Source organism: Pelobates fuscus, chromosome 1 (assembly GCF_036172605.1).
Source record: "Pelobates fuscus isolate aPelFus1 chromosome 1, aPelFus1.pri, whole genome shotgun sequence".
NCBI classification, from domain to species: Eukaryota; Metazoa; Chordata; class Amphibia; order Anura; family Pelobatidae; genus Pelobates; species Pelobates fuscus.
In genome coordinates this window covers 410,380,840-410,393,324 of record NC_086317.1, presented here as the reverse complement: position 1 = coordinate 410,393,324, position 12,485 = coordinate 410,380,840, and the positions used below count along the sequence as shown (strand labels likewise).

Below are 12,485 nucleotides of genomic sequence, written 5' to 3'. Positions count from 1 at the left end.
AACTCTCTGCTTGACTCGCTTCATTCTGGATTCTGCGCTCTTCACTATGTTGAAACAGCTGTGACCAAAGTATCCAACGATTTAATCGCTGCTAAATCTCGCGGCCATTACTCTATCCAAATTCTCCTTGATCTTTCTGCTGCCTTTGACACTGTTGATCATCAACAGTTTCTTCTCATTCTCTGTAATTTCGGTCTACGGGATACTGCTCTCTCCTGGGGCTCCTCCTACCTCTCCCAGCACTTTTCTGGGTTTCTTTCTATGGCTCTGCCTCTTCTCCCCAACCCCTCTCTTTTGGTGTTCCCCAAGGTTCTGTCCTTGGTCCCATACTGTTCTCTATCTATACTGCCTTCCTTGGTAAACTCATCTGCTCCTTTGGCTTCCATTATCATTTATATGAAGATGATGTGCAAATCTACCTGTTGTCTCCTGATCTCTCTCTGCCCATCTTGACTTGTGCCTCTGACTGCCTCTCTGCAATTTCCAGCTGGATGGCTACTCACTTCCTTAAACTCAGCCTATCCAAAACAGAACTTCTGGTCTTTCCTCCCTCAAGTGTTGCTACTCCCGTGTCTGTCTCTCTCCAAGTCTACGGTGCCACCATCACCTCTACCTCGCAGGCTTGCTGCCGAGGTGTTCTCTTTGACTCCGACCTCTCCTTCACCCCTCATGCCTAGTCGATCGTCAAATCCTGACGCTTCCATCTCAAAATCATAGCTCGCATCCGCCTCTTTTTAACACCAGGCGCAGCTAAGGTGCTGGTCCATACAGTTGTTCTTCGCCTTGACTACTGTAATCCCCTTCCCAGTGGTCTTACGTGTTCCCAGATTGCACCACTGCAATCTATAATCAATGTGGCGGCATGGCTCATTTTCCTGTCCGCCCGCACCCCCCATGCCTCCCCCCTCTGTCAGTCCCTACATTGGCTTCCAGTTAGATATAGGGCTCAATTTAAAATTCAGGGTGCTTGCTTACAAGTCCCTACATAATACTGCTCCAACCTACCTATGCTCACTAATACCAAGTATGTCCTGTCGAGGCCCTGCGCTCTGCCAAAGACCTATGTCTATCCTCTGTCCGTACTCTCACATCTGATGCTCGCCTCCAAGACTTCTCCAGGGCTGCACCTTTTCTGTGAACCTCACTTCCCTTCTCCATTAGACTTTCACCCAGTCTCCACTCATTCAAAAAATCTTTGAAAACACACTTCTTCAGGAAAACATATCAATTAAACTACCCCTCTTCCCCCCATGACTCCTCTACTGCAACTGTCAAAAATAACCTACTATTTTTCTAGCAACCTATTTCAATACCCCTACTTATACCCTTTAGGTCACTATACCCCACTCCCTCTAGCAGATGAAATTTAATGTTGAAAAATGCAAAGTTATGCACTTCGGCGTAAAGAATACACAAGCAACGTATACCCTTAATGGAAGCGAATTAGGGATAACAACACACGAAAAGGACTTGGGAATTGTTATAGACAACAAACTATGCAACAATGTGCAATGTCAATCAGCAGTGGCCAAGGCCAGTAAGGTATTGTCATGCATGAAAAAGGGCATTCATTCTCGGGACGAGAATATCATTTTGCCTCTCTATAAATCACTGGTAAGACCACATATTGAATATGCTGTGCAATTTTGGGCACCTGTTCTAAAGAAGGATATCATGGCACTAGAAAAAGTGCAGAGGCGGGCTACAAAATTAATAAAAGGAATGGAACATATCAGCTATGAAGAAAGGTTAACAAATTTAAACCTATTTAGTTTAGAAAAACGTCGCCTGAGAGGGGATATGATAACATTATACAAATATATTCGGGGCCAATACAAACCATTGTGTGGAAATCTATTCACAAACCGGACTTTACATAGGACACGAGGCCATGCGTTTAGACTGGAAGAAAGAAGATTTCGTCTAAGGCAAAGGAAAGGTTTTTTTACTGTAAGAACAATCAGGATGTGGAATTCTCTGCCTGAAGAAGTGGTTTTATCAGAGTCCATACAGATGTTCAAACAGCTACTAGATGCATACTTGCAAAGACAGAATATTCAAGGATATAATCTTTCAATGTAGGGTAATAACTGCTTGATTCAAGGATAAATCTGACTGCCATTCTGGGGTCAATAAGGAATTTTTTGTCCTAGCTTGTTGCAAAATTGTGCTTCAAACTGGGGTTTTTTTTTTTTTTTTTTTTTTCTCTTTTGGATCAACAGCAAAAAACAGGTGTGAGGAAGGCTGAACTTGATGGACGCAAGTCTCTTTTCAGCTATCTAACTATGTACTATGTAACTATGTAAGCTCATTGAGCAGGGCCCTCAACCCCTCTGTTCTTGTGCATCCATTTGTCTGGTTACAATTATATGTCTGTTAGTCCACCCATTGTACAGCGCTATGGAATTTGCTGGTGCTATATAAATAATAAATTAATAATAATAATGGCTAAAGCTAATGGCCATAACAATGATGTATTTTAGTTTAAACCACAGCAAGATCTAAATACCCTGGCGGTGTTGATCAGCGCTTTGAATGTGGGCCACGGTAAATTTTAGTGAATGTTTTACTTCTTAATCATCACATCCCAGGTCCCGTCATTCAAATTGTAGTTCAAAGAATAACCTTTAAATCAGCAAAATTCAACAATATTTTTAGCAAGTGGGTTTGAAATCTTACAGACGTAACCTAGAAGGTTTGAGGTTTGACCTGAATAGAGTAAAAATGTATTGTATTCTTAACCTTTAAAATCACCTTGCACTGAGGATTTCAACTCATGTTACGCTTCTGACTACAGACAAAAATATAACAGGGTGTAGCCATTAAAGGAACATTCTAATATATATACATCTATTTTTTAATGGCGGGTTATTGGGTGTACAATATATTTAGCGCCTTCTTGTTGTAAAAAAAATGCTATAAAATGCAAATAAAACTTATCAGAGACAGTTTCCTTGTTGCAGTGCAATCCAACCACCATGAGATTATCAAGATTGATGATCTTTGGTCAAACAGATGCTTCTCATACAGAGAAGCAGCGTTGACCAGTGGCAAATGTGCGACATTCACTTGAAGTCTAAAAATCGAGTGAATTAAGGAGGGAGCGTCACTAGAGGTCGTCTGTCTAACAGCTCCGAGAGGCGTCTTTTAGGCAAAATCTATGTTTTCCGTTGCCAGACAAAAGGGGCAGCAACTATGTACCAAAACTATTACATTAAGATTTAGCATTTTCAGTGCTTAGTGTCCATTTAAAGGGACACTCAGAGCATCAAAACCACTACAGCTCAGTATAGAGCTTAGGGTGCAAAGTCTTTTTGGGTACCCTTTCTTGTATCAAGTCTTTTTTTAAGCGTGGGAGTGAATGTCTGTATTATACTGTCCAGCCTTTGTCAGGAATGATCAACTGAGAGTACTGGGGGTAAGTTATCCCAGTGCTCTCTACCGATTACTGCCTTTAAAAGTTGGACGGTCTAACAATCATTTTCACATAGGGGACAGGCTGTAAGTGCACAGACAGTCCACATCTTTATGTTGTCTACTCAGAAATGGTCTGACACCATCCCTCAGACTCTCTGCACCTCATCCACTCACAACAGTGAGCTGTAGTGGTTAAGGTGTTGCAGTGTCCCTTCATTGTATCCTACAAGCAAAATATTACAGAACCTAATCTATAAAACATTTTTCTCAATATCTCACCCGCAAATTACAATCCCATAAAAATAGATATTTATAGATGAGTCCTCAGCCTGCATAAAGAAAATAACTGTTCTCTTAAGAAAACGTTTCACATAGACACTTGGGAAATTAAATCACAGCATTTTCATTAAAACGTGCACTGGAAAGGTAGACATTACATGTCTCAGTACATACCTATGGACATACCAGTATTCTGGCCCAGAACCATTCAGCTCACCCACCCTGAGCACAGCAGCTCCAATCTCCAGCAGCATTTAATTACAGTTTGGAGATTCTCCATAAGTGACCTTTACTTTGACTTTTCATTCCCTGTGCTGGTGCCATCTCACAAGAGCTTCTGCCTCATCTCCCAGTGACCTTTCCATTAGTATTTACTTACAGGCTCAGTCTGCCTATTCTAGATCAGCAGTGAATACTCTATCATCTCAATCTATATATTTCTGCCACTCTAGTGTAAATCAATTATATGTATTTTTTTTACTCTCTCATAGACCTGTCTCTTCTATTAACTTTGTATCCACTCATGTCATTGTCCCCTATATTTGCACAGCCAACCACTAATTCAAGAAGCAGTGTGAACTACAATCCCCATCACCCTAAGCCAGCCATTAGGCTGCATTAGTAAGTATCGTGGTTGACACACAGCTTACCTGTCCCCCACTTTGCTGTCACCTCTACACCAGATACAATGTAGCTGTTATGTCAGATCTCGGCGTTCCATGCCTTACCCTCCCAGAACAAAGCTCCACAGGCTTAGAGATCGCTCCAGGACTCACCTGCTCTGCTGCCTCTGGATCCAGATGTGGCTCCAAGAATGGGACAGTGAATTGGATCTTCCTGGGACTGTTGGATTCCATAATGTGTCCTCTCTGTATCAGTCAGGTCACTTCTCTCTGTACAGTGATCGGTGTGCTGAGCCTGTCTCTCACTGAGGTTAGTGGATTTTGCCAGCCCCTTATCTCCTCCTGTCTACACACTGAGAGCTGACAGAGGGATTGGCTAAACCTCTCTCCAGCCTCTATTCCCCTTACTTACACTCACCCTCCCTCCCTCTCCTCCCCTTCTTGCACTGAGAAGAAGCTCACAGGAGAAAACTCATCATGAATTTAGGAAACTATAATTTATTTATTAAGTGCCAACACATCTCACAGTGTTGTACAATTTAACCAGAGGTGACAGCAAGCCCTTACTGTATAAATGTAGACTTCTCAGAAGAATTGAAAATGGATATATGTTAATCTACAAACAGTATATGCTGAATACAGCAACACATAGCACAGCTAACATACCTTATCTTATACAGTTTCTTAAAATGTGACCTGACCCCAGATTTTGGCGGACTACAAATCCCAGAATTCAATGCAATCCATACATTTAAATAGTATTATAGAAGTTGAAATGAGCAGTTTCTGGGGAAATTAAAACAGACGCATACTAGGATATTTGCTATATAAGATATATGTATACTGTGCTAAGTGACTCATTTTAGATATATTTACATAAAAAAGGTGCAATCTGCGTGGGCACACTGCATAAGCTATGTGTGTATGCTGTATAAGGTTATGTATATTTACCTTAAATGGTAGGTATGTGTATATATAGTATGAATATACCTGTATAGCTGTATACGTAGGGTATTACAATCAAAGAGTTAGCAATACACTGCAAGCTCTTTTGAGCAGGGCCCTCTTCAACCTATTGTTCCTGTAAGTTTTAGTAATTGTCCCATTTATTGTTAAATCTCCCCCTTTGATAATATTGTAAAGTGCTACGGAATATGCTGGCGCTATATAAATACCAGTAATAATAATAATAATAAATAATAATAATACTAACACTGACTTGGTTTTTAGGATTGGATACAAATCAATGTCCATGTCCATCAGTGTCGCTGTGCTGAAGCCTCTGATATAGGACTCTTAAAGTGGCACTGTCATCCCTCCTTCCCCCCAAAAATGAGTTTATCATACAGAGAATCTTAATAAAATACTCATTTTGACTGTGTTGAAATTTCACTTCATTCCTATGGGAAAGGTTCAGCGTCTCCACGGCTGAACGTTACCCAGGAAGCACCTCTAGTGGCTGTCTGAGGACTGGCCAGTAGAGGTGTCCCTAGTCAGTTATGTAAATACTGCCTTTTGTCTAATTATGCTCAGCAGAACAACTACATTGACCTGTAGTTGTTCTGGTGACTATTGTGTCCCTTTAATTAAAACGGGATATGATTACATCTGCTCTGCAACATACAATAAACTAACTGAGCTGCTAGACCCCTTGGACATTTTAATATACGCCCAAATTGTTAATTTTTTATAAAAGGAAGTTCTTCCAAATTGGTCTTATATTTTTCGAAAAATTATGATGAACTCGGTTAGTCAGAGGAAAAGGGAATCCTTATATAAACGGGTAACACCGTGATATAAAACCCCAGAATTAATGCCCTGCTATTTCCCAAAAGTAAATAATAAGTGTTGGAGATGTGGGCTGGAAGAAGGCGCCCTTTCGCTGTTTTATTCATATATTCATCAGTATTGGAAACAAGTAATTATATATATCAAACAAATGTTACCTTTATCATATGATCTAACCCCATTGCAGATCTTACTTGCATGGCCTTTAACATAAATTATTATGGTTTTTAATTAATGAGGTTAATACACTAATCCCAGTCTTCTGGGGAAAAAAAACAATATATCGTTAAAATTGGGTAGAGAGGGTTGAAGGTACCACGGTAATGGAGGAATTATATTGGGGAGTAGATAATAAAAAGGAAACATATTTTAAAATATAGAAACCTTGGATAAACTATTGGCTATCGAAGGGAGAGGCCGCATGATTTAAATGCAATATATTTAGTTGCTTTGTTATAATTAAGATGTTACACCACCATGCAGCAACTAAAATTGAAACTGAAATTTTTGCAGTAACTGAAAACTTAATGAAACAAATTTAATTTATGGTAACTCTGAAGATATTTATTTCAATTTTGTTTAGGCTATCTTATATACTATATGAGACTAAAAGAAGCAACTGATTATTAGTGGTAGTGGTATAGTGATACTCAATAAGAACCAGAGGCATGGTGCATTAATTTTTTTAATTTTATTTTTTTTTACTTTAAAAATTACGCTGTTTGTTCTCTCAAAAGCACCTATTGCCATTCAATTAAATTAATTCTTTATTTCACTGCCTCTTCTCTTCCTTCTCCTTTTTAAAACAGACCTGAACGAATTTCTATTTAGAGCTGACCCAATATGCTGTTTGTTTTTATTATTTATTTCTGTATATTTTGTGTTTTCTTGAGCAATTATGGCGATTGGAATATGTTTGTATAAATGTATGCTATGAGTTTAAGAAATAACTGGGATGTTATAAACTATTATGGAATATGAAACTCAGATGTATTCGCTGTAATTTGCTGTTTATAAAAAATATTTTGAATAATAATTAAAAAAAAATATTAAAGGGACGCTATAGTCACCAGAACAACTACAGCTTATTGCATTTGTTCTGTGAGTAGAATCATGACCTTCAGGCTTTTTGCTGTAAACACTGTCTTTTCAGAAAAATGCAGTGTTTACATTACAGCCTAGTGATAACTACACTGGCCACTCCTCAGATGGCTGCTAGAACTGCTTCCTATCTCAGTCTTGCCTTGTGGGCATCACAGCATATCAGTATCTCCTCCCTCTGCATGCAGACACTGAACTTTCCTCATAGAGATTCATTGATTCAATTAATCTCTATTAGGAGCTGCTGATTGGCTAGGGCTGTGTTTGACTTGTGCTGGCTCTGCCCCTGATCTGCCTCCTTGACCGTCTCAGCCAATCCTATGGGGAGGCAGTGCCGGCCTTAGGGCTTTAGGCGCCCTGTGCGAAAAATCTTCACTGCGCCCCTTCCTGGTCATAAAAAGTTTTTAGAATAGTGCAAATTTCCCAGGGAAAGCACTGGATTGGCTAAAGTTGGCAAAGAGGTGGGGCCAAACGCAGTTTTGGCCAATCTGTACCTCCTCATAGAGATGCATTGACTCAATGCATCTCTATTAGAAAATGTCAGCGTCTCCATGCAGAGCATGGAGACACTAAACGGCAGTGCTGCCTACTGTGCAGCACTGCCCCAGGAAGCACCTCCAGTGGCCACTTGGAGGTGTCCCTAGGGGGCAATGTAAATGGCAGTGTTTGCATGAAAAATGCCTGAAGTAAATGATTATACTAACCAGAACAACTACATTAAAGCTGTAGTTGTTCTGCTGACTATAGTGTCCCTTTAAAGGAACTGGCCGTTTATTGTTTCTAACAATTTAGTAGATGTACCCGCAAAGGAAAATATGTGCATGCAATTCTTTGTGCATGTTTTCTTTGTGGATGTGTGAAATCTGTTTGCAATAGCTGCAGATCTAGATTGATTTACCCTGCTTTGGGACACTTACCAAAGCAGGGCAATGTAGGTGCTGGTGCTAGTTTGTAAGTTCTTGTTCAAAACACCTTAGACTTGCAATATGTAGTTCTTTTGTAAAAGCAGACATGTGCATTGAGCATCTGCCCATTAAAAAAAACAAAATAAAAAAAATACACACACACTACATTAACCTGAACATTTACTGACAGTATACACATTGACTTGAGTCCTTCACATACAACAATATTGCACAAACTACCCCATATTAGGCTTCTCCCTCTTCCATAAACTTCACCTCTCTCCCTCTACCAAACCTCTTTTTTTTTCTCTCCCACACTCCTAGAAAGGTTTATCCTTCTAACCCCACTTGTCCATTTTTCTATCTTACTCCACTCCACCTTTGGTCTTACCATGCTGTGCCTGCTGTCTGTCCCTGCCTTCACAGCAGACTTCTCCCTGCTTCCCACACCGCTTGTTCTGTGTGAGGAGGGGGCGGGGCTAAGGTGTCACACTGAGTACAGGGAGTGGAAGTGCTGCTCGGTCAGCATTGAATGAGTGAGTGTGGGTCCCTGCTGCCTGCCTGCTTACCATGCAGTAAGTACTGCTTAGTTAAATTCTGTGGGCTGGCTGGGGAGATCTGATCTCCCCAGCCAGCCCATGAAAGCTGCAGACATTGAATTGTGTCGGCTGCCAGGGCGCCCCTGTTGCCATGGCGCCCTGTGCGACCGCACAGCTCGCACACCCCTAAGGCCGGCCCTGTGGGGAGGCAATGTGATTTACTCAGACCACCACTTCTGATGATGTCAGCAGACAGCTTGCTATTATGAGCCATACAGAGGCAGAGGCAGCAGCTTTAGGCTTGAATACAAGTAAGATTTTACAATATTTAAGGAGGCAAGAGAGGGCCAGTGGGGCTAGACGGTGGTTTTTACACTATAGGATCAGAAAAATATGTTTGTGTTCCTGACCCTATAGTGCTCCTTTAAAGTACAGTATCTGAAACGTATACTGCAAATTACAAATTTTTGGCCACCAAGCAGGTATTTTATACGATTATACAGAAGGCATAAAGATTTAAGTGCACCATATGCTGATTTTATTTTCAACTCAAATGTTAATGTCAAAAGCTAATTCATTATTTATGAGAATCTTAAGCAGTTACACGGCATCTTCAGTCTATCGTTTAAAATAGGAGTAGGAACACACCTGTATGTTAATCTAGAATTTCTAATTGCATACATTTTAACTGGTATTCTAAGCACCAAAACCATTACAGATAGGAGGCTGCAGGTGAAGTTTAAAGGTGATTTGTTGCTAGTCCCTACACCTGGAATTTGATTCTGCCACCTGACTATTTGGGTTCTGCTCAGCCTGGACTTGTTCGCTACTCTCCTCAACCGGTAACTCCCCCTCTTCTTCAGCTGGTGACTGGACCCAGACTCTCTGGATGCCTTTCTTCAGGATTGGATTGTGGCTTTCTATTATGCCTTTCCCCTATTCTCCATGCTTCCCAGGAGGCTTCTTCAGGTCTGTTGTCAGCAGGTAAAGATTCTTCTCATGGCTCCCTTCTGGCTGGCACAGCCCTGGTTTCCTTAGGTCCTGGAATTGGCCATCAAGATTCCCAGACTGCTAAGCCTGGACCCTCTTCTCCTTCTGGATCCTGATGGCCATACTCCCCCTTTGGTGGTCAAGGGTGTGTCTAAAGTTCAGGCTTTGGACTCGGACGCCCTCGCCTTTACTCCAGAAGGCATTAAGTTAGATACCTCCAGGCGTACTACGGTGCATTCCCTTCTAGGCCGCATTTGTGCACAGTCTTTTGCCTTCAGGAGTGTGAACGCAGGACTGCCTCCCACCGTCTTTACAGATGCATTCCCTTTGTTTCTCACCTTACGGCCCCCATTTAACCCTCTTTCTAACCCTTGCTAGGTAAAGCCCCTGCTGGCTTGCTAGGTCAAGTGGGTATTGTCCTCCGCTGGTGTGGATGTCTCTCGGTTAGGGGCCCACTCGGTCCGTGGGGAATCTGACTCGATGATAGAGTCCCTGGGGGGCCGCCTGGAAGACTTGATGCTTTCTGCTGATTGGTCACGGGAGTCTACCTTCCATGTGTTTTACTTTAAGCACATCTGTCATGTTTTCTCTTCTGTGGTTGAGCGTCCGTGTTTGAGATAAAATTACATGATTTTGCTATTTCATGAAGAAAAGTCATGATTTTATGAATGTTACGGAGGGGTGTATTATTCCACCCTTTTTGCTTTTGGCTTTGGATCTTCCTCCCTTGTTTCTCATTTTGTTATCATGCTTCAATGCCATCATATTTTCTTCCCTGCTATTCTCAGGTGGATGTTTCTTCCATAAAGTTTGTGTTGTATGATTTACCATTATGACTTTTACATACTAGGTTCTGGTTATGGGTCTTATGTTTGCATTTGCATGCTTCTTTCTTTGGTCTTGTGGTTTGCATTCCCTGTCTAAACTGATGCCATTGGATTGTTCCGTGATGTCTAACTGGGTTTACACCTTTGTGTTTTTCAGCTTGATGTTCCATGGGTTTGAGCTGTTGTTGGTTCCTGCTCTTCTGTCACATTCTTAATTACTGTCTGGCTTGCCATCCATCTAACTGTTGGAGATGTATGTTTGCTTCAGTTCTTGTCCCTTGTTACTACTTGGCAGTCTCTGTCCCATTGCTGTTGGATCACTAAAGAAAAAGGAAGTTGGGGGTTTGATCCTGGATTATATTGGATAAGGATGACTATTCAAGAGGGGTGGAGTTTGGGAGGTCACACGTGAAGCATCCTTTTTTCATATAGTTTTTTTCTTTGCTGCTGTGTTTAAGTAAAGAAAGAGATATGCCAATATTGGCCTCCGCGTTTTTCATAAAATCATGACCTTTTTCGTTCATGAAATAGCAAAATCATGTATTTTCTGCTCGTTGTTTTCCTTTCATGAGTACCATTTGAGATTTAGAATAAAAGGAACTGTATTACTGTGAATAAATCACAAGAAATACCAGGGGAGTGCAATACAGATTATAACAATAAATAATATTTATAGCGTAGATACCATGATTCTGTGTATATCTGTATATAAGATACAAAAAAAGACATACATGGGGCAGTATTGTAAGAGATAAATATCACATGAGTTCAATCTGCAATGGAACAACTCACATGGACCGGAGCCGTGTACCATTTGAGATTTGCTAAGTTAAAAGATTTTCATAAACCAGTGTGAAAGGTTAATAAAATATAGATGTATTGAACAGAAGGTTATGCAGACATTGCTTCTGCTAAACTGAAGTTTATATTAATTAAGAATCCAGCTCAATTTAATTTTCTTGTTCTAATATATGTCAGAAGGTTTAGACTGTTCTATGCTAAAATAAAAATGGGTTTCAAAACAGGAAAGAAAGAAAATCTGAAAAAAAAATAATAATATTTAAGCATTTTATATTTTATACAGCCCACCTACTTTTACTTCAGTTTTCATTACTTATTATTTATTGACACTTTACAATATAGCAAATCACGAGTTGGCGCACAAAACACCGTATATCAATATATATCACCATTTATATGGGAGACCGTGATGATTCTAGTTCAAATCCAATACTTGCATTCTCTCAAAAGTAAATATTTATTTATGGAAGTCTTTACTAGTTTGGAATGTCCTTCAGTTATTCTCAGCACTCTAGGGGTTAAAATACACAATATGAAGTCTCTAGGAAAAAAGATACTTAAATGGTGTTATATAGTCTCATATAGTCCTCCACCAATGTCACCTTTTTTGGCGCTCTCACCTTTTTATGGGGCAGAAAACATTGCCCCTGATGTGTTTAGTGTAAGTGAATAACTCAAATAAATCCACACTTACAGATCCTAAGGGGTTAAACAAAAACAAAAAAGCCTCCACTTGTGCAGTAAACATAAGCTTGGGAAGCCAGAGCCCCCTCCCTCTGTGAAAGGTGCTCACCTGGGTTAGGGACTTAAACTAGCCCCACAGTGTAAATCACATCAATCCCAGGCACCTGTTAAAATGTTATTGCTTTATTTGTAGGTATTAAAAACAGCTTTGCGAAGGGTAGAGTTGCCGTGGCAAGCATTAACTGGCACTAACATTATAGTTTGTTTTTTACTGGACAGCTCATTAAATGCAATTCCTTATGTTGGTATTTGAAGTAGGTCTCGTGCTTAATACAAAAGTTTTAATGAACTAATAACATATTTTTTTAAAACCTGCCTATTGATTTTTTTTTTTTTTTTTAACAATTGAATTGTTTTAAACACATTTTGCTAATAGATTTAAAGAAATTAAGGTTATTTAGTTTCTCCAATGGCCATGAGAGAGTTAGCCCACCTGCTACGTCAAGGCAAGCCTCTCAGGTGGGTCCTACA

General features: G+C 40.2%; 1 protein-coding gene across 1 annotated transcript in view; it reads right to left on the bottom strand.

Moving 5' to 3' along the window:
- The window catches only part of PPP1R1A (protein phosphatase 1 regulatory inhibitor subunit 1A), a 135,567-nt gene extending 130,889 nt beyond the window's left edge, over nucleotides 1-4,678 (bottom strand). The window contains exon 1 of the mRNA XM_063428315.1: nucleotides 4,473-4,678. Within this exon, the coding sequence (XP_063284385.1) occupies nucleotides 4,473-4,553 (81 nt within the window). The 5' untranslated portion in view covers nucleotides 4,554-4,678. The remainder of the gene's footprint in view (nucleotides 1-4,472) is intronic.
- Nucleotides 4,679-12,485: the final 7,807 nt, after the last annotated feature.